This window comes from Anomalospiza imberbis, chromosome 8 (assembly GCF_031753505.1).
Source record: "Anomalospiza imberbis isolate Cuckoo-Finch-1a 21T00152 chromosome 8, ASM3175350v1, whole genome shotgun sequence".
Lineage (NCBI taxonomy): Eukaryota > Metazoa > Chordata > Aves > Passeriformes > Viduidae > Anomalospiza > Anomalospiza imberbis.
Window position 1 is genome coordinate 27,961,298 of NC_089688.1, and position 27,675 is coordinate 27,988,972.

The window sequence follows — 27,675 nt, forward strand, 5'->3', positions numbered from 1 at the left end:
TCTTGGTATTTATCTGTATAAAAATGCATTTTATGAAACACTAGATTTGCTTTTTTCATTTTGTGTTGTTTACTGCAGACAGAGTTTAGAGTGTTGTTTTTGTGTATGTTTCTCTCCCTGGCAGCTCCTGTTACAGCAGTTCTCACCTCTGCACCACCTCTGTTATGGTGTGCTTTCTGTGCACCACCTTTCTGTTAGGCTGTGTGCTTGGAGAACTGATTTGGCTTAAAAATATCCCCTTTTTTGAGTTGCTTGTCATTTTAAGCTGAGATCAGTTGCACAATGCAGTTCAGCATGTGGTCTGATGAAGAGCAGCATTGGCATTGCTGGGGCATGGCTGTTTGGGGTTCAGTTTCCTTTTCCCTCAGGTGACAGCTGAAAGAAATGCTCGTGACATTGGTCTCAGTTGCTTTCCATGTTGGTGCAAATCAGTCAGATGTGATTTCTTCAGAAAGAAAAGAGCATGGATACTCCTTTTTTGCTCTCCATGGTACCTACATGTTTTGTATTCCTCATCTTTTCCAGTGTCTTCTCCAAAACAATTTAGTTTTCTGCAGGATACTCTCTTTGGCCCACCATCCCTAATTTGTAACCCTAATAGGTACTCCAAGAAAAGGCAAACCAGATGTTTGAGTTGAATTTCAGTTTTCTTTTGACACCTACAGGGATCCTTGGAGAAGCAGAGCAAGGGAATTTAAATCCTGCAGTGCCAACATCATCCAGGATTGGGCCTTAGTGCAAAGAAAGGGCACTAAACCAGTTTGCAAGATGTATAAGACTCTTCTTGAGTGACTTCATTGGAACATAAGAGGAAAGTGCCTGCAGAAAGTTGCCAGCTATATTAACTGTAAGGAAGTGTTACATTTTAGTCCTCAAAGTGTCCCTAGACAGCAGCTTAGGAAGCAAACTGTAGTTAGTCACAATGTCAGGATGTACTGAAGAGAGCTCCTTGCTTTTAACCCCTTCTGAACTTCTTGTAGCTTTTTTGTTTTTTACCAGACAATGAGTTTGCATTTCCATGGGAAATTAGGTTATGGTTTCATACTGCTGCCAGGCTGTCAGATGCTGACTTTGGAAGCAAGTAGCATTTTGTATTCCTCTGATGCTTTTTTGAGCACATTAATGTTAGTAGCCCTTTTTTAATATTTGTAACTGTGTACAGGAATGTACGTTCTGAAACCCACTTCCTCCCAGCTGCCTACAGTCTGAATCCAGACATGGAGAACAAAATTAATGAGGCTTTTCTCAGGTCTCTGATGATTATGCTGAAATATATGTTTAATAGAGCTACCTGAATCATTTGGAAAGTGTAGTCCTTTCAGGACTCTGCTTGTGTGATTTCAGATAATTTGTGCTGGGTCAGACTGAATTGAGGTCATTTGCTAAACTTCTGGTATGCTGTCACAGATAATTCTTGTGTTCTTTTTTGGAGAGAGTTTGTTAACAAGCACAGGGCAGAATCATCCTTCAGTGAAAACTTTTTGAGATTGTGGCACAAATTGCACCTTTTGGTTTGGTAACTTTATTTTCCTTCCTTTGTAGGAGGAAAATCAGTCAATAGTCACCAGAGCTCAAAAGCACACTAGATCTTAGCAAATGCATCTGTAAATATTTATTTTGATAAGACACGACACAACTCTTGTTTGTTAATGGCTTAATGCATCATTCTTCACTTGGGGACTTTTTTTTCCTTGCTTGTATCATGAGTGACTTCCTCAGAGGCCACATGTAACCTCTTAGTCAAGGGAAATATGAGATTAGAGCCAGAACTGAACTCAGGTGTCTCATTAAATGCCCTGACCACAAATGCAGTTCATGGGGTGAAGATTGGAAGGAGAACTCCAAGAGGCACTTGTGCTTAAATACTGAATTTCAACCTGAAGCAGCCTGGGGTTCACAAGAAGGCTGACAGGATCACTGTTATGGGGCCAGGTCATGCTGACTTTCCAAAATACAGCTTTGTTGTGATATGCTGCTAAATAGAAACAAGATTGAAATAACAGTGTAAGAAACTCTTCAGAAGATCCAGAGTTACTGTACAATTGATTTTGTTGTTCCTAGCCTGTATTCTGATGTAAATTGGTCTCTCAGCATCTTGGAGTTTTGTGCCTTGTACTTTGCAAACTTGCTGTTAATAACACATCTTGGGACAGCTGCTTGGGGACAGCATGTGCTCTTGAGGCTGCAAAGTGTGCTTTATAGAAGTGAGGAACCACAAGATCATCTCCCAGAGCTGCTGCCAAAATAAATCTCATCTTTTTTACTTAGAGCATCAAGTACATCTGGCTTTTAAGGTTTGCAAGTAAATATCTGTTTCAAAATACAACAAAGGCTTGATAAATAAATTTGGTTGGTTTATGTTCCAGAATGTTGTTGACTTAGCAGGGATGACACTAATTAAATATGAGAAACAGGGCTAGTCAAACCCTAGACAGTAGAAATGCACTGAATTGCATTGTGATTACAGATCTTATGTTTGCACTCTCTAAAAAAATTAGGGATGAATGTAATTTCAGAGCTTCAGAAGACCAGTGCAATCAGCTACTTAGGTTATAGTCTTCCAATAAAAGTGGGACAGATGTCTATGTATACTCTTAAAAGAAAGCACATTGCCTAAACCACCTGTCTTTCTTTTAGAGAATTTTGTTAGAAAAATTGCCTTACTTAATATATAACTATACCCCAGAGTACATTTGCAGGTTAGTTGTTTGACAGGGAAATTTTGATGTGATGTTTCAGATAAAGTCTTTTTTCTACACCAGTGGTTTTGTTCTCTAATAATCTGTTGTAATTTTCCCTGCAGTTAGGTTCTCTTAGAGAGAAATTCCCAGGGTTAGAGGAGCATTTTATTCTTTTTGGTGCTTTTTAAAAAAATAAGAATATTCCAAATGTTGTAGCTTTTATATAGTTTCCAATAAAGATGAGTTTACAGCTTCAAGAGAGGGGAAGTACAAAAGAAAACATTAAAGAGGATTTCTGCCCTTCTGAAAGTATCCAGATTGTCCTGATCACCTTGGACAGCCTGTTCCACTCCTTTTGTGATAATTCACATTCCTGCCTACAATCTGGTTTTTATCTCTTTTCTTTGGTGTTTTTCACCCCATCTAAATTCTGAAGAGAGGGAACTCTTGTGTCTGCTTGCAGAATGTGATTGATGCTATTAGTGCCATGTGAATAATCAATACTAACATACTGACTGTTTTCTTTCCACAGACCAGGTTACAAAAGGAGATCTTGAAAATGTTCTGCAAAAGTTCACAGGGGACATCATGCAAGTTCCCCCACTGTAAGTTCCATGCTATTCAGACACTCTTGACAGTTCTGTTTGGCTGTCAGGACTTGCCAGCAGAAGTCAGCTCTCTCAGAATTATTAAGACACATTTTGAGAAGAGGATAGAGACCAGGCAGTCAGGAGTTTAACATTTGCAAGTGCAGGTCATGCCCATTTGAAGATCCAGCACAAATGGTGACCTGGAGTCTGGGGGTGTTTTTGGTAAATGTAAAGTAGCAAAAGTCTTAAACAGCTTTGCAGGGCTTGTGTTCTGTCTTCCAGTCTCACTGACATCTCTGTAGAAGTGCCTTAAATGACTTTGAATTAGTTTTTTGAAAACTTAGAGTGTGAGTGAGTAATTAATGGCTGAGCTTCTGTAGCTTAGCAAGTTTCATCTGGTCAGGTGAGCCCTAGTAGCTGGCAGTGTGCATGACTTAGCTTGTGACAGATGGCTTTTACGGTGGTTTAAGCTAGCCTGCTTTCCTTTGCATTTGCCGAGTGTCACTTACTGTGGTTCCCATGTGAGCCCTGTAAGCTCAGTAATGCCCCATGTGTTCTGCTTCATGTGACCTGTTTCAAATTGCCCTCTAATATTGTGAGCAAGATCTTTTTGGATTTTTCTATTTTTTCTTTTCATCTTTCTGTCGTGACCAAAGTTAGAGCTTTGGATAAAGTTCCATGTCATCAGTGAAATCAATTTCTGTGGGTCTGTAGTGGTTCCCTAAACATCCTGGAATGTGGCAGCTGCTGTTCAGGAAAGACCCTGGTGTGGGACAAGGAAAGGTACAATTTAGAATTACAGGAGTTGCCTGAGTGATTCCCAATGCTCAGCTCAACATAACACTGAAACAGAGGATGCTGACTTCTGAGACACGAGATGCTAGAGGCAGCTGCAAGTGTTGCAACCCTTATAGAAACCCTTTTATTTCATAAACTGCAAAGTGAGTGATAAAATGCTTTTAAATCTGTGCAGCAAGAGAGAAATACAAGGCCATCTCTTGTTTTCTGGTTTATGTACCTACTAGTAAATGGGATGATTCTGTGTCCAAGAGATTTCAGCAGCACTCGCTGAGTTTTTGTGGGTTTTTGTGAGTACTTAGAGAGCAGTAAAATGTGTGCTACCGTAGTAGAATATTACCAGGATCTGGAGAATGGGAAGCCTGTTCTATTACAACTGTATGACACACATTTTCATGCTCTGTCTGATCAGCTATTCTGCTTTGAAGAAGGATGGAGAAAGGCTTTCAACTCTGATGAAGAGAGGGGAAGCAGTGGAAGCAAAGCCTGCTCGGCCAGTGAGAGTGTACAGCCTTTCTCTCCAGCAGTTTCAGCCACCACTGTTCACGCTGGGTAAAGGTCAAAGATTATTACATAGAGCAATGCTCCCAGCTTGTTAATGTTTATTTACACTCAGAATGGGACTAAGAGAGTGAAATGGGTTTCATTTCACTCAGCTACTTATTTTGGTGTGAGCCCATGTGCAGAGACTTTCACTTTGTATTAAAAGCTCTGTATTTTGGTTTTAAGTTAAGCTGATTATATCTAATCTTTCAGTGAGGCAAAATTCTGAGAGACTGGTCAGGGGATTATTTGCATCTGTCCATGATTTTGCAACCTCCAGCTCATTCCTCTCTCAGGTCTGCTTCCTTCACTTTGCCATTCTTTCACAGAGATTCCCAGACCTGCTGGCATCTCTTCCAGGATCAGTTTGAGTTATTGTCAGACCCTTTTCTTGTTGAGGAGGCAGGATCTTATCCTTCCTTCTGTCATTCATCAAGAAACTTGGATAGTACATTAAGAAGCATATTAATAAATAAACCAAAAAAGACTCTTCTAAATGTTTAATGCTACCGTAAGGTCAAGATGATGCCTTGCATTGATCTATCTGCCCAGTTGATCCCCAGTCCTGTGATGGACCAGATGTTTTATGGTGAGCAGGTATGAGTGACAAAACTCAGTGCTGTGTGACTTCAGCCCTTACTTTATGGTTGGGTGACAAGCAGCTGATCATTGGCAGAGGGGGAAGGGAAGGGCTGAGACAACAGGGGAAGTTAAAGGTGAATTTTAAAATTTTAATGGAGCTGCCTGTCTGCAGCATCTGAAAAGCACTGACAGTCAGTTTAGGCTATACTTGAAATAACTTGCTTTCATCATTAGAAATATGGAATCAACCTGAAATGCTTAAAAGAAATAGGAGTGAAGCATTTCTTAACATACCATAGCAGGTACTTAAATTCTGGTGAGTTAGTACAGTTACCATTTTATTTGCTTTCCCTCCTGTCTAGCTTAGCAATTTCACCCTCACATATGTTCCAGGATGAATAATTGATGTTGCATCCTATAAATATTTTATCACTGGGTTGTTTGCTTAGCGCATTTCTACATTTATGTGGGGGCATGGCTTCTATGTAAAGCAGATTTCACATAGCACTGGCAATTTACCATGTCATTTTTAACATTCCAGATGTTGAATGTGGTGGTGGCTTTTATGTCAGGAGCCTGATCAATGACATTGGCAAAGGTAGGCATGAAAAAAAACCACATGACAATGTAAGGAACAAGTGTGTGTTTATAGAAAAAATTTGTCATCCTGTATATCTCAAGTAACTAGACCTGTGTGTTATTTTGCAGAACTCTAGTGCTATCACTTGTTTTTATATACTCAGGTAATTTCCTTAGGGGCATGGGGGAATGATGGCTAAATAATTGCCAGGGACCTTGGGGGCCAGCTGATAAAAATGGAGCAAGCAATAGGGTTGTGCAAGATAATGCAAGGCAAAGGGGGGACTTTTTTCCTCCCTCTTTCATGTGTTAAAGCTAACTCAGATTAAGGATGAGAAGAAGAAAGATACTGTCTTTTTAAACATTATTCATCACATTTTGAAAACAGATTGCACAGAACATTACTATGTACATAATAAACCCTATCTGCTGGAAAGACTTCCACACTGGTGATGATTTTTCGAGTGTTTTCTTTCTCCTCTGCCTGAACAGTGAATAGTTTTGGTTTCCCACAGGGTTATTTGTCTTGTGCTCTGTATCTATCAAACTGCATGATGGAGAATAGAAATCCATTTCTAAATTTTTTTTTTTAAATAATACATTTGCAGGAAGGCAAGTAATATGGGGTAACCCTATGAATTTCAATGTTATTTGTGCTTAGGCAAGTTTCTGTTACTGCCTTCTGAGCATACTGGCTTATGTTTAGCCCTTTAATGAAAGCCAAGATAAAGTCTGTCCATGACTGGCTTCTTTTCAAAAATTTAAAATGAAATAAAAACCTTCCTCCATCAGAAAGGATGGGAGAGAATATTTTAGTGTACCTGTGTGCTTACAGGTCAGTGCTTGTTGCTGTTATGTTTTGTAGCTTCTTGATATGTAATTATGTCCTCCTGGTATTTATTTAACATAGGAAGCATTTGTATATATTTTTTTTATTTTTCCTTATCTTAGTTTCTGTTATCCTAGTAGGCAGCACAGGGTAAAAATGTTAACAATACCTCTTGAAGGCAGGAAGTGCTAAGGCCTCAAAATTTGTAGAAAAATAGTTCATGGTCACTTGAGAATGCAGCGTGTTCTGCTTGCATCTTATGGCATTTTTTCATCACTTTCCATTCTTATCTAAATCTGGGAAAATTCTTGACAGCTTTCTGTCAGATTTTGAACTCTTTACTACTGGACACTTATTGAAACTGGACAGTAACTGGACAGTTATTGAAATCAAAGGAGATCCTTGGGTCAAATTTAAGAAGATATAAACGAGAGATAAATCTTCATAAATCTTCATGACCTCCCTTGTCAAACAAAGCAGAATAATGTAAAAGGCTACATACAAAAATAGATTCCAAGTGAGCTGGAAGTTATTACACTTTCAAAGTTTATCCATGTACTTTGTCCAATCCCTCTTTCCTGCTTTGCTGCAGAGCTCTCCACCTGTGCCTCAATGCAGGAGCTGACGCGCACCAAGCAGGGGCCGTTCACGCTGGAGGAACACGCCCTGCACGAAGACAAGTGGACAATTGATGAAATTGCTCAGTCCTTGGAGCACTGCACAGCCCTGCTCCTCGGAGAGCCAGCTCGGAAAAAATTGAAGGCAGAGCATCCTGGTGAAACTGCTGTGATCTGTGAGGATAAGTGATAAGGTGGATCAAAGAAAAAGACTGGATGATTGAGATGTTTTAAGATTGGATTGGGATTGTTTCGCCTCCTGTGTAAATCTACAAGTCTCTGCTGGGAAGGTGACAAACTGCAACACAAGAGAAATGTTTCTTTTGTTTCCTGGGGTTAGAATGTGCACTGAAAATAGCCAGTGCTAACTGTTTCTTGATTGTTTATTTTCCTTCTTGCACACTGTAACTGATGCCAAAATTTTATAGACTTTTAAAGAACTTTCAGGGTTCAAGAAGGCTGCTGTTGAGAATTCATCAATAAAAAAATTATATACAATAATGTCTGATAAATGTGCTTGAAAAGTATTTTATTTTTCTTTGCAGCTGGTAATCAAATCCTGAAATACCATGGTGACAAGTCTCATAGTTTAAAGGACCCAAGAATATGGTGTGGCAATTTGCTTTCTTGAAATTCGTTTCAGGATATATCCATTTTATCATAGTTTTTCCTATGCAGATTGTTCTCCAGTCAAATGTTCCTAGAATTCAGTAAATGAAGGTGCTAATATTTTAAGTCTGAAATATCAGCCTCAGGGAATATTTTTAAATATATATAATGCCTAAAGATAATTGGTTTGTGCCTGCATCTTACAAAAAGGTGGTAAATTAAACTTTGGTTCCAAACTTATTTTCAGTCTAAGAAATTAAATAAATATAGTGGAGTTCCTCATTGCAGGATACCCTTCCAGACATCTATAGGATTTATTTTTGTTTTCTACACAATAAGAAACTGAAGTCTGTACAAGATTAATGAAGGTTTTGTTTAGAAGGAAGATAGACTTTGTTTTATTCAGTTAACACTTTTCTTCCTTTGTATATTCTTGTAAAGAACTTAAAGGAAATGTTGAAAATAGCACAAGCAAATTGAGATGTTAGAGCGCTATAGCAGCAGCATATTTAAAGTACAATATGGATGAAGTAATGGATACAAGAAATTCTGATTTCAAGGATGGGAGAAAAGCTTGTGTCCAGTGAAGTAACAGTGGGAGATGTTTGTTTCTTTTTGGGGTGTGTTTTCTGGTACTTTGGGTAGAAACAAAGAAGAAAGAGATTATTTCCTAAAGAAATTTAAAAAAAGGCAGAAAATGTCATTTTCCAGTATACTTATCTGGAATGATCAAAGACTTTAATTGAAACACAGTTTCTCTTACTGTCCGAATCTGCATTTTCCCAGTTTATGTTGTCCCAGTGGTTTTCTAGATTAAGTTCTCATTTCATTTATCTTCCTGATTTTTGAAAAATAGCACAGTAGATACAATTCCATTGGTCTCCTTCTTTCATCTTCAGGGATTTATTTCTTTAAAAATCAGTGCAATTGAGAAATCTCTCTATTAATATGGTACATTTGGATACAGTGTTGTGTCTAACACATTCTTAATCTCATCTGTTTGTTTAATGCTTACCAAGCCTTTCTTGCTATTCCATTTAAGAGCCCCATATATTTTTAGTTTCAAAAGAATTCTATTTCCATCAGCTTTTTGGTTTGCTCGCAACTGGTTTGTTGTAATTATTGCTAACAGATCTGTGATCCTGAGAAGACAGGATCTGCTCCATAGTTTAGTCACTGGAGAGGAATGAAATTGTAATTAGGAAAAGCATCTTGTGGACTTCAACAAGTTCTAGTTTATGCTGCAAGTCCTGATGCATATGGAAAGCACAGGGAGAGATGGAATGCAGTTGTTCGTGTTCAGGAATCTGCACAGAATCATTCAGGTTGGAAAAGACCTTTAAGACCATCAGGCCTGATCATTACCCCAGCAGTGCCAAGTCCACTAATTCACCTTCACTAATTTAGCCTTTTTTCCTGGAATCTTCTCCTCTTCCCCAGTGCATCAGAAATAAAGGCAGAATTTCTTTTTCCCAAATTAATAACAAACTTCCCCCCACATAACTCCTATTGAACTACAGAAGGAATTTCCCTTAGCAGCTGGGTAGCAGGTGAGTTTGGCTGGAGTTGGGAGTGGCTGGACAAACCCATGGCAGGCAGCAGGAATTGTTCTTGGAAAACACAGTGTGAAGAGTGGAATAAAGCCATGAACATGTTATGCACTAAGCACTGATGAGTGTCACTCCCATTCCATTCCTAAACACTTGAGCTATCTGTTCAAACATTCCAGCTCCTCAGGCTCCTTCCCAGTGCTTTCCCAATGTGCTGGGCCTCACTTGTATGCTTTTTCCCAAGTTCTCCCATGCTTTAATGGTTCTCTGTGCCCTGAGCCTGTAGTTCCAGTGAATAGTAACTGGGAAGCCACTGAAAATTTCAGGAATAGCCTTTTTAGTTATGTTTTAATAAGTGTTTAAACCAGTATCTTGAAACTATCCAGATTTGGAGATGTGTTCCCATGGGAACCTAGGGAAATACTCATTTAAACTTCCTTATTCTTACTAACCTGCTCATCCCAGAGCTACCAGACTTCAGAATTGAACTATATCCACAACAAAATGTATTTTTGTTAGAAGAAAATATCCCATGATCCTGGATCATGGTTACTGACAGTCATGATATCGCAAGAGGAAAAATGTGTATACACTATTTCTGAGATTACTAGAAGAGTTAGTACTGAGATTGTAGCTGAAGCAAATGGTAGTTAATAGGAATTTTATGGTACTCTGGCCAGAAAATGTGTCTGTGATTTACCATTTAAAATATACCCGTGACACAGATTGAAAGATTTGTCTCACTTAAATGAGTGTTGTTCATGGTCCTGATGCAAAAGTGTGTCCTGCTTTTTGAGCTGAGTGTTGTCTGTCCTCCATGTGGGGTTGCTGTCTTCAGTCCATGGGAGTGTGGTACCATAGCCTGGCCCGGAGTGCTCCAGTGCTGCTGCTGCTTCTGTGAGTTTCACAAGGGCTTCAGAGTTTGTCTCCCTTTAATGTCTCTGCCTAGCTGGCTGCCTTTCTTCCTTGTTCAAATGGCAGTTTTCACTTCATAATGTATTTCAGCTGCCAGCAAAGTAAAACTTTGAGTAACTCCCTCAATTTTGGGATACCTTATTTTTTTTTTTTATTTTAATAAATGGTGAATTTGCTACTCTGTGCATGAATGGCTCCCCAACTGTAATGAGTAGGGTCATGCTGTTTGCTTGGCAGAGTCAAGGAGTGAGTTTGCAGTGGTGTTAATTTGATTAAAAAGGCCTTACAGGAGCAAAGTGAGCGTGTGAGGGTGTGACTGCAGTATACAGCCAGAGGGAAATCACAGAGACAGTGAATGGATTCAGCCTGCCTGGGCAAAATTATTGTCTCTATTAAAAAGCAGTCATTGTTTCTAATAGCCATGGATTCAATTCTCTTCCTTGTGAGACCTGATTAAGTAAATCACCAATAGTTAAAGGCATGTGAGGCAAGCCAAGTTTATCATATGAATGCTTATGTCTGCTCTGGGTGAGGAGATGCCACATCTCTGCCATCAGCTGCTAAGATCATATAGGTGCAAATAGGCAAAGCAAGAAGTTGATAATTGGCAGTGGGTGGTTGCAGTGCTCAAGAAGAAAAGGACTATATTGCAAGAAAAAAACCTCATATTTAGCAATTCTTGTTTTGAGGAAGTGTTGGAGACAATGCCATGGTTCAGAGAAGGTCTTAGCATGGCTGCCTGAGAAACACCTTATGGTTTTGTATGGATGTGAATGTCTGGGACTTTAATCCTCATCCCTTCTCACCTCTAGCTCCAAGAAGTGGGTTAAATTAAAGCTGCAGCCTCTCCCCAGCTTCTCCATGTCACATTGTTCCATGTGGATGCTGGAGCAATCTTCTGCTCAAACTCTGGGCTCTAAAGAGGATTGTATGGCTTGCCCAGAAGTTAATGGGAACAGAATGAGGAGGACAAAAAATGAGGCAATGGAAATGGAAATATAAACACAAAATAGCTTTCTTCTTCCCAGACATATTAATTTTAGCTTACAGCTCTGTATCTGGCCTTCCACTCTGCATCCCATTACCTTATCTACTGTCTGAGACAGTTCATCCTAAAACTTTTCTTATCCTGTCTTTTGAATTCCTCTCTGGGGACATGTGAGCCTTGGGGCTGTGTGGAGCAAAGAGGCTGTGTGGTTTCTGGGGCACAGGAAAGCTGGTAACAAGCAGAACTGAAAAGGATGAGGTGTGTCTGGTCCTTTTCTCACCATGACCCTTTTGCAAGAAGGTTCTGAATACTTTAGTGCCATTTCCCTGGGACATGGGATTATTTTAGATATTTCAAAATTAAGTACTTCAAAGTCAAATCTGCAGCTGAGTGCATGCATTAGAAACAAAATGCATCATTTCACAGATGTCACTCTACTTTCAGTGGTTTGAGAACACGATTTTACAGCTTAAAAGGAGGGGGGTACAAAAGGAGCAGCAAAAGGTAAATGCATATTTAAATTCTTATATTTTTAAAGTAGATGAACTCAGTTTTGGTAATTATGTAAGAAAAGACATCGAGTGTTATAATGGAGAAAAGTAAAGAGAAGAAACAATTTTTACTGCCTTTTCTGTTTCTTTTAGCGCAGAACAATTAGCTTAAATATGCCATTTCAAAGCTTAAGAAGCTTTTATGTGGAAATGCTTGAGAGATTGTTGCTGTGTGCTGATGTGAAAAAAGGCATTTATTTTCATTTCAGCTGTTGAAAAGATAGTTTTCTGTGATGCCCTTCAAAAGGCAGTGTTTTCTTTTGCTTATATGAAATTACAGTAAATCCTTGGCATAACTTCTTCTTGTGAGTGGTGTGTTCACAGTAAAGCATTTCCCACAGCTGGCTGTCCTGGGGATCACAAAACTGTTTCAAGTTCTGCAGGTATTCCCAGTGGAAATGGAACATTTTGTACAAACACCAAATGTATTTAGAAAACAGGACTAATTCTCAGTAATCTTTGCTATGCAGGTTGCTCTTTTGGTAAAATAACATCCAGGCTGCGTTAAACCTCGCTGCTGCTGTGCTGAGTTGCTGAGTTGCTTTGTGTACAGTTTCTTACTCTTAATTTCACAAAGGGCACTGGCAGACTCTTGATTTCTTGTCCAGGTGATTAATTTCACCCAGCTGCTGCATACACAGAGACATTCCTGGCTTTAACCTCTTCATTTGCTGCTTAGGATTCCCAAGGACGGTGCAGCGCCGGCAGAAAGGAACGTGTGTTCACCTCATCTGTCCCAGCCATAGGCTGGTGTGTAATAAGCGTTGCTGGTGCAAACAAACCAGAATGCTGGGAGAAGACCCTATGTCTCATTCTGTTGTCCTGATAACCTCCAGCAAAAGATCAAGAGAGCAACAGAGGACAACAATTTTCCAGTAATCCTCCCTCCAAGTAAGAATCAAAGGGAAATGGCAGCAAGGTCTATGGGTACAGAGCTGACTTAAAGCATGTGATTATTTCTTTTGACCTCAGTGAGAAGACTCCTGTCCTGTTTTATTAAATTATTTAAGTTATTACTCACTGAATTAAGGCCTTGTGTGTTTAATTTTCACCTATCATGTTTTTGGGTTTTTTTTCCCATTTTATTAATGTGAACTGATGGTTTGCAAAATTGTATTGCTTCTTACAGGAGAAGAAAGAGACTAAAATAAATATTAATGGTATGGCCCAACACTTAGAGTTCTTCCATGTCTAATGAATATGTAGCAGTTCTATTTTCTACTTAAACGCAAAAATTGTCAGAATAGAATTAGTGTTATTTTAAAAAAAGTGTTTATCTAGGAAATTAATTTCTCTAGGGAGTGTTTTTAAAGGCTGTGCAGAGTGGAGAAACCTATTTGTGTGTTAGTGATCTGTTTCTAGAGTTAGGAACATTTTTAGTGAATTGTGTGCCATATCCCTATACCAGGTTTGTCTGTTTTTCTTTGCTGTACCATAGATGTGAATTACTGGAAAGAGCACAGTCACACAATCCAAGCTGCTGTTCAGCCATCCCTTTCCATCAGTGCAAATAGGGAGTGCACATCCCCACTTTGCTCCCCTGCCTTAACAAATCCAAGCTGGTCCTTCAGAATTTTATAGAAGGGACCCAGAACTAAGCCATCTTGCCACAGAGAAAGCAATGATTGAGATTTCAGGAGATGAAATTTTGTGGAAGCAGAGCATGTTTCATGGGGGCAAAGAAAACACAGCAGGATTGCCTATCCCATGAATCAACATTTTGATCCGGAACACACCACACTAGAGAGATTTTCCAAGGAAGTGCATCTTGTAGAAGAGCATCGGGAGTACAGGATCACAGGAGGAAAGCTGCCACTATTTCTCTGTGGGATTATCAGAGTAATTGGGTGAACTCTCACCTCTCCTTTGCTGAAGGAGCTCACTGATTCTGTTTGACTCTCATATTTCAAGGCCAGTTTTCAAGCTCTTTGGTCAGCTCTCAAAATTCCTGCAGTTTTCTGTGACTCTGTACTCACCAGATGTGATTCAGAGAGCATCTCTTCATCTCTTCACACTGCATTTTTAAAATTTTCACCTGTTTAGTTTAGGAAAAAAAAAAAAAAAAAGGGGAATGCCTGGCAGCATCTCCTCTATTTCAGGCACAGACTTTCTGCTTTGTGCCTGTTGTGTCAGGTGAACCTGGCAATAGGAGAGGGCATCCCATGAATCTCTCCCTGTGTAAGAAAAACACACCTTTCTCCCATCACTTCTGGAACATGTACATGCTTGGGGTTTTTTTTCAGACTTGGACAGCTTTTCCCAAGCCCCCCCTCCTTGGTACCGTGGAATCATTTATCTCTCACTGCAACAATGCACTAGTTTCATAACTGGCCCGAGGCTATAAAGCAAAGTTACAGTCTAGGGATGCTGCTGACTGTGGTCTGGGAGGGAGAAAAAAAATTGGCCAGGAGCAAGTAATTGTTGAGGGCAGAAGCACCTGAGAGGTCTTGGTAAATCAAGAAAAATGGCTGGTGTCTGAAAATACTGGTGTGGTACAAAGCCGCAAAGAAATGGGATTCAGCTTTCCAAGGTGTTTTCACAGCACTTGGCTTTGTTCTTTCTCAGCAATGTAGCAGCACTCTCAGAAAAGTGGGGTTATTGGTATCCAGTCACGCTGTTGCAGGTTTTGGTAAGCTCAGTTGATACAGCATTTGTTTATTTTCTGGCAGACTTTCCTGTGTATGTAAATCCTTCAGTAAAATGCAATAGATCAGCAGCAAAGCTGAAATTCAAACTCTGTTTCCGATGAATTCCAGTGCACTTCCCAAGGAGCAGCTCTGGAGGAGTGAGGGAGCCCTGTGGCTCCATTCTGTGGAGTGCAACCATTGCTCATGAAGGTTCAGGCATTTTAAGGGAATTTTCTTCAGCTGGGAAGAAAAAGAAATCTTTGGCCTCCACGTTAGTGTATTTTATCCATCAGTGAGAAAAATGTCTTTCAGTGCTTGTTTGGAGGTAAGGTCAACCCAGTGGCTTGTCTGTTATATATAACCCAAGCCACAGCTTCATCTTCCATTCTGGAGATTTATTTGACCCAGAGAGACCAGTGAGAAGCTGCAGCCAAGGGAAGAAAACACTTTATTTCTCAAAGCTGATGAAATACCAGATGTGTGCCCACAATGGAAGAAATGTTAAGCTATGGTTACCTGAATTCATTTGCATAAAGGAATAAGAAACTTTCTTTTGTGTCAGTTTATTTAATTTCCTGGGATGTTCTCTCATTATGGGGGATTACTTTAATTACTGCAATAATTATAATTTAACCCCATTGCTGCAGTGTATGACTGCAGAGAGAGATCTGATTCTTGCCTCTAAAATCTACTGTCTGTAGACTCCAGTGTAAGCTGAGGAATTGAATGGTGAATACAGAAAGCTTCAACCAAGCCCAACTGATTTTGTTATTTTAATGAGTATGAAAATCTTTAAAAAGAGAGTGAGTATCAAGAATCATTCAAAAGAGGAAAAAAATATTTGCATTTTGAGATATTTTCTTTGGAAAATAAACCTGTCAGTAATCTCAGGGTTAGCAGGGAACTTTTCCAAAGCAGGGATTAATGTCTATTTAGAGAGGAGGATTCTTAGACAAGCTGTTGAATATTCTGGTCAGTGGGTTCAGTGAGCTGCTCGGGCCTGACTGCCAGCTCAGGGGTTGCTCCTCACTGGCTCCTGCTAAGTCAACAGGATTTAATTTGAGCTTGTGTTTCTGTCATGCCAACTTGGTCAGTTTGTTGGCTGCTCTGTCAAAGTTACAGCGTGGTGCATCAAAGCTTGAAAGCTTCCACACAGCTGGCTGAGTCCAAGTGATCAAAATTAACTCGGCAGGAAAAATGCATCATATGAAGGAGCACAAGGTGGAGTAGGCATCAGGTATGCAGGAAAAAATGTGAGGAGGAGGGAGGTTTTGGGTTTTTTTTTTTGCTTTACAACTCTATTTTATCAGAATTTATTTGGATTTGGTTTACTCAAACCTACATTAGTCTATGCAGTCTGTGGCAGGCTGGAGGTAGAATGAAAAGAAGCTGCAAATTCACAGACCTTCTCCAGGTCAGAACTGTTATTGCTAATTGCAGAACTGTCAGTGGCATAAGGTTGTGTCAGGTAAGGCATTTTTGAGTATTAATTAGTATTTACCTGCTTGTCGTGCATATCTGAAAGTTCTTCATCTGCCCAATTATGCTTCACAGAGGATGAGTCCAGGAAATGTAGGTATTATTATGCTTTAATTTCATAAGCAAATGGTAGACTCAGGACTATTGACTCATGGTCACAAGGGTGTCAAGCAGGGCTTTAGGGCAATTATTGAGGATTTTAGTTCACTTAGAATAGGATCTGGCTTGTGAATGAGACAGCATTAATGTGAAACATTAGAGCTCCTTCCCAGACAGTGTGTGTATCACAGCAGATGATGTTTTACCTCTCCATATGTTTCCCAGTTGAAATAGGAAGCCAGACAAATCGTGAGGAGAGGAAATAAACATCCATGTTTATGGGTGTGAACTCTTAACAGCAATTAAAATGAACAGATCTCTTAGTCAATCGGAGATTAGCAATTACCTGGATCATGGCTTGTTCCACCAAACTGAAATTCTGCTTGCCATATAATTTAGGATTCAGGTACATATGGTTATTGGAAATATAAACTGGTACCTTAGGGCAGGAAATGTAAAAAATGTATAAAATGTATAAAATTATTTTTTGATATTTTGGGGAGTAGTTTTATGCACCTTAAAGCCTCCAGCTTGCATGTGATATAGTCAAATTTGATCAAAATAACACGTGCAACCTGCTGTGCTCCCCTCATCCCTTAACTAATGGCAGAGTATCTGCTTGTCCCTTCTTGTACTTAGATCAGTCTTAACCAGTTCAGCTCAAAATTGTCTGTGTCCAAATGCCCAAATATTTCCTCTGACTTCACTGACATTATGCCAGATTTATGCTTGTGTGATGTAGAGCAGAAATTTGCCCTGGAGAGCGTGGAATCCCAAAGGCATTCACAAAAGCCATTTTTTAATAATAACACAAAAAGAAGATGTTACAGTTGAATGCCATTTGTCATTGTCTGCCATTTGCTCGTACCTAGTTCTAAAGGAGGAATGCAGGAAAGCTCTGCCATTAGCTGCTAGTTCAAAAAGAAAGCCCAGTGCTCCCAGGAATCTCTTGTGAGCAGTGGGCTGATCTCTGCAGGTCGCTGTTGGGAGTCACTTTAAATCAGCCTGTCCTTTGGCTTTGCTGGTTGCCAGAGCCTGTTATCTGCAATCCTGTTTGACTGGCAACTTTCAAATGTAATCGAGGATGTTATGTTCAAAGCACAGTGCTTTCTGAGAAGGGTTTTGCACTTTAACAAGTCGTCTTCTGATGCAGTGAACCATGACCTCTGTCCTGTTTTGGGTAAAGATAAAGCTAACATGGAAGGCTCTGGGATTCTTTAAATGTCCCAGCTAAATATACTTTTATATTTCTGAGGTCAAAAATGCAGATGACATTTCAAAGTCCGGGTTTTACTATTTTCTTTATTCTCTAAGTAATTCCTTTTACTCTGCACTACTGAAGGAGTTCAGGCTTAAGGGCTGTTCTTTTATAATGCCACGTATTTGTATTGCACCTCTTACCTGGGGATATGAAAATAATTTGCAAATGTTAATTAAGGGTTCCACCTTAGTCAAGTGGTAAGGCATTGACAGATTTTCTCTGGGAAAAGGATGAATTAGGAGAGGGTTGATGAGCAGCGCAGGGTCCTGTGAACCATCTCACTGACCTTGACCTCTCCTGACTGCTCTGTCTTTGCCCTTCCTTTGCCTGCTGCTTTGGGCTAAAGTGTTTTTAATGGCCAAAATACCTTCCCACTGTGGGGAAAAAAAGCCCCTCTTTCATTCTGGGCTTTAGGAACACCATAACATAAATGGGTTTATGCTCGTGGGCTCGATGTGGTGTATCTGCTGGTGGATCCATGAGAAGGAGCAGCTCGTGGGCCAGCAAAGCCGTGCCTGAGCTTTGTGTCACGTTTGCTGTGCAAAGAACATGGGTGCCACGGAGCTGTGCCTTCCCTCCCTCTCTGCTCCAGCCCCAGGTGTGTGCACAGCCTCCTTTCTCCTTGGGAAGGTGAGCTGCAGGTCAGGCAAGGGCTGGGGACACCTGGGAGCAGCTCAGCTCTGCAGCTGCAGAATCCAGGGAGAGTTTTGAGCAGCTGGCAGCAAACTTGGCACCTGCAGTCCCACCTCTCTTTGTGTCCTGGTGTGATGCTGGGCTCTCTGTGCCTAATGAGCACTGAAAAATGGCCCACTTACACGGCTGGGTTTTCCAGCAGACTAAGGAAAACCTTATAATCAGCTCGTGATTAGCAGGTAGTAAATTCTGCTGAGCAGTGAGGAAGGATAGCGAAGGACTGTGTTATTTAAGAAACCTATCCTGTACCTGCATGAAACACCTCTGCTGTGGCACCACTGCAGCTTGGGCCACCTTAGCAGAGGCTGAAGGCAGATTTCTGGGTGGCAGGTTCCCAGGATGGCAAGACACTGAGCAATTCCCAGCTCTGAAAAGGAAACAGGGACAAGCTATCACCCAGCCTTGCTTGCGCTGCCCTCGCTACCCTGCCAGAGCAGCTCATCCACAGCCTTGCAGTCACCTGCATTTTGGGAAATGGTGAAGAACTATAGGAGCTGTGATGCCCTGGAGCATGAGGATCTGTGAGAAGATGTTAAGAAATTATGGAAATGTGCTGGTGATGAAGGGTAAACCTCAGAGCTGTTCCATCTGCAGCTGCAGATTCCACTCATCAGAATATGGACCAGAAACTTCATGGCTGGAAATTTGTTCTTTGGTCCTTATCATCCTCATGGGCGGTTCCTGATGGGATCTGGTCTGAGGACCCTGAGGACCTTCTCCTTCCTTCTCCCTACCACAGACAGAGATTTAAGGCCTGGAACAAGTTTATCCATTATCCTGGGGGAAAAGCCAAAATTTCTTCTAGATTCACTGCCAAGGTTGCAGGATTGTGTCTTCTGTTAGGAAGACTTGATTTAGACTCTGCAGATGCCACCTGCAAGCAGAGTTAAAAGATCAGTCTAGCTTAGATCTCTTTCAATTCAGGTCTTAATCTGTGGCTCCCTCAGCCCTATCAGATGCTGTTGGAAGGTTAGGTTTGGTTTTAGGCCAGTGCAGGAGGAAGGAGAGAGACTTCCAATAGTGTAGGAACTGCAGAAAGTAAAACTCTGATTTTTCATATGCTCGTGGGTGTGTTTGTGGTTTTGCAGCCAAGGGAGTTATATCCCATGAAGTTCAGGTGATGAGTCTAGATTTTCTGGAAGATAAATTGCTTGGTTTTCATTTGATGCAATATTGGAATGCTGCTGGACTGAGGGGGTTTGTGCCTCTTCACAGATATTTGGAAAGTGGAGATGCTGACCTTTGAATTGTACCTAACAGTACCATTACAGGAAAATCTCTTCTGTCAGAACTACTCTCCACTGGCCTAGTTTCCCCCCAGCAGCTGCACAGCATGGCACCAGCAGTGTAATTCCAGTCTAAATTTATGGATGTCTGTTAAAGTGCAAGTTGCACTCTCATGCACTGCTTGTTCTCAAACATGTTAAAGCAGTTAGAAAATAAAGGAGTGGAGGGAAAGAAGGCACAGTAATGTAACAATAAGAGTGGAAAGCACATTTTCACGTCTAGTCATCTACGAAAAAACACGTTAAAGGATTCTGAGAGAATGCTGAAAGCTTTGGGCTGTGGTACATGGCTCAGAAATTTTACAGGGGAAATATTCATCCGTGAAGACATTGCCTGCTTCTCACTCTGAAGGTCTGGTGAGCTCAGCCACAGCAGCAAGAGGTGATCAGTTCTGTGTTCCTCCTGCATTCGGAATTGTGGTTGAAACCATCAATAACCTGGGATGCAAAGACAATGAGGGGCTTCAAGTGCTGGAGAACAAAAAGCTTTCTGAAGACTTTCAAAAATCCCAGACATTAGCATCACAATCCTTTTACTGTCTGTTCACATGCACTAATTATAGCTAACCTGCTTTGGCAGTAACTATTTTTGACCCTTTCAGGCGAGCTCTGTCTCAGGGATGCCCCCTCACTCCTCCTTCCCTCCCCCAGCAGTTTCCTGGTGACCTCTGTGGTGGCAGTGTTATTCCCTACCTCAGCATTTTCTTTTTATAATGGGTTAGAGCTCTCTGGTCTCTACTTCACCCCACTCTACTGTTTCTATACATGTTCTTTATTTTTCTTGTTCCTTTTTTTTTCTGTCCTTGATTGGCACTGTGGTTTGACTCTGTTTTTGAGGGGTTTTTGTTGTTTTTGCTGTATTAAGGGCCCAAACAGCTGGATTTCTCCTATCCTCTATCCCTTTGTACTGTCTATTTTCCCTTACACCTTAATGAGCACTACACTCCCTAGGTTTTCCTGTACAACACAGGTTAATCAACAGGAATTCTCCAGCATTTTCGTAAATTATCCTGCCCTGAGCTGTATTATTTACCGCTTATTCTTTCTCTTCATTGTCAGCTCCAGAACAAGAAACTGGACTTCATTTGTGATAAGCAATGCAAAAATAGAGGGAGAGATCCTTTATCAAAGAAACTGAAACTTGGGAGGTGAAGGATGGGAGGAAAGATGGGGCCCAGAGTGGCGAGTGGTGCCCAAGAAATCTCCTTTTAACGCCGTGTGCTGAATCACAGCACTCCCATCCCTGAGGAGTTAAAACAAAAGTAATAAGATGTGTGAGGGGGGAAATACATTCCTAGAGATTTCTTCAATGTGCACTCATGTACCTGGGAAAATGGGAGGATGAAGACAAGGCAATATTCTCTATTCAAAGTGATTTTTCCCCTGGTTCTTTATCCATGTCTCTTGGTATTCATCCTTCTCTTTGTCTCACCCTGACCTATGATCATATAACAGTAAGAGCCTGCTGTGGACCAGAATTCCAAAGCATGAGGTGGTGGATCAGCTCAGACCCAGAGGACTCACAGGGCCCTGGGCAACAGGCAGGGGCACAGGAGCAGGAGGAGCCTTTGGGATGAACAGGAGTGGGGAAAGCTCCCAGCAGCAGGGTCACAGAAAGGGACTAGAGGGTCTTGACAGGCTGTTCATTACTGTATTACTGTTCATTACTGAGTGCAGTTCATGAAAGACATTACTTATAAAATATTTTGCAGGGTAGGGATGTAGCCTGGCTGTGTGTAAGACCCACTGAAGGGGGAGCATCCATGCCCAGACATAAAGCATTGAGGCACACAGGGGCCCTCAGTAGCATCTCACCTCTTTTCCTTTTACCTCCCTCCCAGACCTGGAGAGGAAAGAGAGCATCCTCCAGAAAATATACTTAAGGACTGATTAAAGAAATACTATTTCCCATTTTTTCATTGTTTTCTTAATTTCTGTAAAATCATTTGTTTTCAGTTCTCTCTTGCCAGCTCAAAGCATCTCAGGTGCTCCTGTTGCCTTCTAAACGCTGTTGCTTCGAAGCCCCCCCCTTCCCTTGTGACTCTTACCAGCTTTCTCTCCAGCACCTGCCTCTCTCCAGTCTCACTCTCCCTTCTTGGAATCACTTTCTGAGGGTTTCATCTGTGCCTTTTCCCTCTCTGCAGCCTGGGGAAGGTGGGGACAGCTTTCTTTAAGTGAAAGGAATGTCTGTGGGCATGTACCTTAACTGTGTGAACAGCAGAAGAAATTGGATTGTCGTTTGCGAGGTTCCTGAGCTGAACTGATGAGAGGCACTTTGCCATGTAAGGGTGCTACAGAGAGCTGTACTCTTAAATTTTGAGTTAGAGATGTCAGCAGTGGTTACCAGGGAAACTTCTAAAATTACTCTGGCAATGTCTCTGCTCAAATACTGTATCAGATCCTGGGGAAATGGCAGCGAGTGAGCAGGCGGAGATACATTGGGGAAGTGTCGCTGTGTAAGACTTCACGATGCTTTACCTACAAATAAAATAAAAATTTAAACCTTTGTGGTGATGCAGGGTCTCCAGCTCTGCCATCCTAAACCTGGAAAATAGCATGAATTAAGTAAAAAGCAGTGGTTTTCTTAAAATGTCAATCAGACAATAGATTTCACAGGTTTGTAGTTAACCTCCATTTTGGGTTTTGTTTTCAACGCTTAAAAAAAGAAGAGCTGCTTCTAACAGATAATTCACAAAAATGGTAACTTGCTACTAATGGGAGAAGACACCCTGCACTCTGCCACCCTCAAGGCCCCAAACAAGGCAGGAGTGTCGATGGATTCATGCATATTTAAATACTGTCAGAAACCCATAGAAGGCGAAGTTACAACTGCAGGTTCTTTACCTGAATACTGTTAAACCTCCTCTGGCTGAGCTGGGCTGAGCCACAAGCTACTGGAGAATGGGACAGTGTTTAATCACTCCCTATTTTCCCTATGCTGGATCTCTCTTTTTGATTGCTTACCGGAGGATGGCCAAAGGTCATTTATTGGGTTTGATGGTCGTGGGTCTGACCTGGCACAGCTGGGCTTTTGTAGGGACAAGCACCTGTCCTTCCTGGAGCTGTCAGTTCACTGCTCCTTGGAAGGAAGGGCCTGTCACCCTCTGCCTGTGCACCTCTGGGCCTAATGGGAATTCTTCTCTAGCTGAGCCTCAGGTACAAGCAGTATGTCCCACATATTGCATGTCTGAGTTGGACATCGTTTTATTTTTGTCTTTACCCATATGAACCTCTGCTCAATTACATGAAATATTTTAATCTAAAATAGATATTTGTGTACATAAATTTTGCTTTCAAAATACATTGTCTGGCCACGTATATTTATTATTTTTAACAAATGTTGTTGGATCAGCCTCCTGATTCAATAACATTGGTGAAAAGTTGCAGTTACATTTTAATAGGTGTTAAAAATATCTCTTGTTGTGTGGTGCTGACAGCAGAGTGCTGATGTTTTAATGGGATGACTTTTGCCTCTTCCATGCAAGTGCTCCAGGAACAGAACCCAAACACGTGAGGAATGAGCAGAGGGATGTGGTCCCTGTGCAGCCAGTGACAGGTGACCCCCAACTTCAGAGCTGGGACCGTGCTGCTGGCAGGAGCTGATTGCTATGCTGAATCCAAACCAGAAAGACTGCAAGTAATTAATCACCATATGATTAATCAAAAGCTCATCGTGCTCTGGATGAAACAAAAAGAGCTTCAAGTAGCAAACTCTCCTGGGGCTGTAAGGAAGGTGCTGTAGCTGCTGCAGCGTGGAGAGCAGTGCTGCTGCTGGGATGGGGATGGCTGCCCTGGCTCAGAGCTGGCTGGGAGGAGATGGTGTCATGGACACCCTGACATAGGAGAGGGACTTCTTTCTGGCACTTGGTGATAATTGAAGATAATATTAATTCAAAAATATTAATAAAAGATCAAGCTCAATTTTAATTTCGTCTGCACAAAATTGGTTGGGTTTAGGCTTTGCTGTGACAGGATCTGCAGGCAGAGAATGTTCATGGCAGTCTAGTCCTGCAGAGCTGGTGGGAGGGTGGCTCTGAAGGTGAGTGATGAGGTACAGAGAAAGTGGGTGGTTGTTGTAGGAGCCACCTCAGGAGTATATGTTGACCTCCCGATGCCATTTCTTTATGTTTCATATTGTGTCACCGGGAATACATTCTTTATTCTTGATGTGAAAAGCTGGTGTCCTGAAAACTTCAGCATTTTGAGTCATGTCTGTGCTGAAGGGGTGTTACAGTCTTTTTTTTTTCCTTTCTGTAGCAGGAAGCCACTAATGATGCAGCCTCTCTTTCCCGAGGAGCAGAGCTGACACGCAGATCAGCACTTCTGAGAAGCTGTGGGAGCATTTAATGAGATGTGCAGCAGCCGGGCACAGCTTGCAAGCTGACACCCCGTGGGGATGGGGCAGCTCCTCAGCCCCTCCGGGCTGGCCTCTGCTCTGCTGGGTGGGAGTGGGCAGAGCTGCCCATCCCTGCCTGACCTGGCTCCACACCTTCCTGACCCACCACTGCCCATGGTGCCTCCTTCCTTAGGTGTAGGGCAGAGGCAGTGGGAGGGAAATGTTCCTTTTCCTCTGAAAAGCAAAGCTGCACTTTGGAGAGAGAAGAGAAGAATATTTTTCCCTGCTCCCCAGAAAACCCTGTAGGAAATGTAGGGGTTTTCAGCATCACAGGCTATTTTTTTTCTCACTCACTACATTTGAGGTATAATTATTTGCAGAACTCTAGTGTAGACAATAATCACACAAAGCCATTTCATGAAAACCTGGAGCTCTTAATTTAAAACCTACAAAAATTCTTTAATCTTCACAAAGATGTGGAGAAAAGCTGAAAAAAAAAGTGTGTGAGTATATAAGATATTCCTGTTTCTTTAGGATAATGTTTAATGATCAGTCAGTGACTGAGTTTACATACATTAAATATTTATTTTTCTTCTGTAAAATGGGGGAATGTGCTCACTTTCCTGCCAGATCACTAATTGGGTAAGTGTGGCTGCTCAGGGTGTTTCTGAAGCAGCAGTTCTAGCTGTGGTACTTGTCTCATTAAGGATTTTACTGTTTGTATTCCAGAAGTCACGAATTCTCCAGCTGGGGTTGGGACTTTGATAAATTGTCATTTTTTATACGTGAAATATAACTTTATTGCCCCTGAGTAATAAAAATTGTCAGTTTGCATTTATATATTTTTTTTTTGTATTTTTACAGCACAAATTTCTATTCATTCTCAGTGTTTGCAAAACCACGATTTTACTGAAATCAGCGGGTTTCTACTGGTTGATCTGACTGTAGAAACAAGGCTACCCACGCATGGGATGTGTGAGGTTTCTTACTGCTCCTCTATGTCTTCGTTCTCAGAAGAGGAGGTGGGAGGCTTTTCTCAGACCTCTCGCTGTCCTCAAAGCAGGTCCATTCTTCTGGCAGGCACAAAGCCTTTGGCTTTTCCTGGGGAGAGCAGCACTCAGGAGGGGCTGGCAGCCAGGGCAATGCATCCTTTCTGCCTCCTGCTGTGCAGGTTCTGATGCCAGCACCGATCTCCAGTCCCTGTCTCACCTGTTCCTGATGTGCTTCTGGGCTCTCCTGGTCCTGCTGGCTTGAATCTGGCCCCAGACAGAGCCTCCTCCACCACTGAGGGCAGCAGGACCAGCAGTTCAGGCACTGCTCAGTGCTTGTTGGGGAAGGCAGACTGAGCTGTAGGAGCTGACCCGACTGAAATTGTATTTTAGGCCATCCATCCCATGTTCTCTCTGGGCTTTTTTTCCCCTCCCACAAGACAAAGATTCCCTTCCACGCTGCTTCCTTAAGCCCCCCTGAGCCCAGTTGTGATGCTGGCAGCTTCATTTGTTTTTCTGTCCTCTGCTTTCCACACTCTGATTTGTTTTTCACCAGGAGGGCCCTTGTCAGAGCTCTCTGCTTTGCCAGAGCTGAGCTGTGCCATCTTCGCCTAGCAGAAAGGAGCTGAGCTTGCACAAGGTGTGCAGGGAAGGATCCTCCTGCTCAGGAGCATCTGGCATCAGCGAATGAGTCACGCCTTTCTTCTTCTCAGGAGAGCAGTTTTATCTGCTGTTTACTCTATGTTCTGCCCTAGCTTCATTTTGGGAGTCTAAGAAATACTTTTAAGTCTTTTATCGGCTTTTGGGTGGAAAATAACATTCAAATAGAGTATGGGTGCTCAATCTCCCACGTGCTTGCAAAAAGCCCTGAGATACTGAAATACTGCACTCTTCAGAGAAGGATATTTATTTACTCTCTTTCACCCTTTAGTTGGGCACCATTTGCTGCCCTGAATGTTATTGCATAGCCTAAGTATTGCTTTAAAAATGAAATTTATGTTGAGTCTTTAAAAGATTTTTCCCTAATGGAGTTTTAAATACAGAAAACTGAACACATGGCATGTGAAGGCTTTTTCTGGTTGTTGTTGTGGTTTGGTTATTCTTGATTGTTTGTTTAGTTATGACTGGCTCTTTTTCTTGGCACATTAAAGGTATTTATACATGGAGCACACTAAGGAGGCCTCATAGCCAAAATATTTGACATTACAAAGGGTCAGAGCTAAAATTCTTAGAGCTCAGCTTAGAGTTACTTTAATGCAATCCACAGCTGATCGTTTCTAAGGTCACATTGCGCAGGTTTATTTATCTCTTTGTAGCCCATGAGCAGTCCAGCTAATGACTACTGCTTTTATATGGAAGAGAAAAACAAGAATTCCACACAGTTTCTTTGAACCTTTCATCTTTAAAAATATTTAATATTTATGCTGTCAAAGTGAAAAACTTCCTTAAGGTAATGACAACTGAAAGAGTTCAAAATCCTCCTGGAAGAAGTGAGCTGTCAGCCTGGCGCTGTTGCTTCCTGCCCATCCCCCTGCTCCTCTCTTGACTTATCTGCCTTGGAGCTTTTAGCTCATATGAGTCTCTGTTCTGCCTGTAAGGTTGTATATAATACTTTCTTTATGAAACAAAGCTTATTTGTAGAGTGGCTTTGGTGGTTTTTTTTGCTAAAAAAATATAATTTATCAGAGCCAATTTATCTGAGCCATTCCACTGTTACCATGCCAGCCTTAAAAGCAAGATTTTTCCTTTATAACCACATCCACTTAGATACGCAGCAATGTATGTCCTTTCATTATTGTAATTATTTATGAGATATTGCACTATAGGAGGCTCAAACCTCAAGAAAAACCTAATTGTGTTTTTGCTTTAATTAGTTTGTTACATCATTTCAGTGTGGTAAGATACATAAAAAGGGAAACCCAGTCTCAGTGTGTTCTGTTCCAGAATAATTTACTGAATCAATAGTTTCTATAAATAGGTTTAAAGCTAAAGTAGACATTCATGCATCTACTGTCATTAACAGGGGTTTTTAATGCCTAAGTTATTAAATGGGTGTCACCTAAAGTAATTTTTTTAGTAGAGACTGATATCAGTGAAGGTACCTGCAGGAAAGTTGTGAACTGCTCCTGCAGAAGATTCTTTTTTTCTCTTCAGTTATTAAATATATTCTCTGATCTTGAGTAGTCAATTTATTTAGGTTGAATCTGGTGATTTTATGCTGGTTTATGTATCCACATTTAATGTTAACTGATGTTATGGACAGATTTATCATCATTTTACACAAATAAATAGATACAGATGCATACAATAAAATGAACCACTAATGGATTAACACAGGGTTTCATAATGAGAAATTTTACAGAAAACCCTGAATGCCCTGAAACAGAATATTTAAGAGATCAAAATTGTCCTTGGCTCTGCCAGGGTGTGCAGATGCCAACAAGGCCAGCTTCACAAAACAGCACTGCAAACCTAGGTACAATGTGATCATTTTTACTGTTTGAATGAACCAGGTTTTTTTTTTTTTTTGAATTTCAGTCCTTTGTTTGATAAAGCCCATGGGTATCATGCCCAACTTCAGTGTGTGCTACAGAAACTGTTGACAAGACAGTGGAGTGAACACAGAATGCAGCTTGCAGTGTGTTTATAAATTCTGGGCAGTAAGTGATGTTTCAGCTCCTGCAGCAACATTGCCAGTGGGGAGAGGTAGAGAGGTGTCATCTATTTAAGAGTTTAGACAAATAGACAGAGAAACAGAGGAGATCTGAGGCCAGACAACTTGCCTTTATCAGCCTGCCAATCCCTCATCTCTAAAATTTCACATAGAAGAAAAAGCAAAGACTGAAGAGCCTTGATATGTTTTATAGCTGAGCACTGTGCATTCAGGCAAGTGTTCACAGGGAGCCCTGACAGTTCTGCCAGCCACAGGGGGGTGGCTCCATGCAGAAGGCTGCAAATCTGAGAGCAGAATGAGACCTTATTTCTCCAGTGAAGTAGGTGTGCCTAATAAAGAAAAAGAAAGAAAAGCTGAACTGAGTCTACTCTGCAAAGAGAAAATGAAATGTGTATTATA

The 27,675-nt window shown here is 41.3% G+C and overlaps 1 protein-coding gene across 4 annotated transcripts in view; it reads left to right on the plus strand.

The window, feature by feature from the left end:
• TRUB1 (TruB pseudouridine synthase family member 1) overlaps positions 1-7,943 on the plus strand; it is a 34,984-nt gene extending 27,041 nt beyond the window's left edge. Inside the window, exons 5-8 of one of the 4 annotated variants that reach the window (XM_068198156.1) lie at positions 3,214-3,286; positions 4,482-4,627; positions 5,736-5,792; positions 7,195-7,941. In XM_068198156.1, the coding sequence (XP_068054257.1) occupies positions 3,214-3,286; positions 4,482-4,627; positions 5,736-5,792; positions 7,195-7,409 (491 nt within the window). In that variant the 3' untranslated portion in view covers positions 7,410-7,941. Of the gene's footprint in view, positions 1-3,213; positions 3,287-4,481; positions 4,628-5,735; positions 5,793-7,194 lie in introns of all 4 variants that reach the window. The other 3 variants (XM_068198157.1, XM_068198159.1, XM_068198158.1) reach the window with 3 other exon arrangements.
• The last annotated feature ends 19,732 nt before the right edge of the window (positions 7,944-27,675 follow it).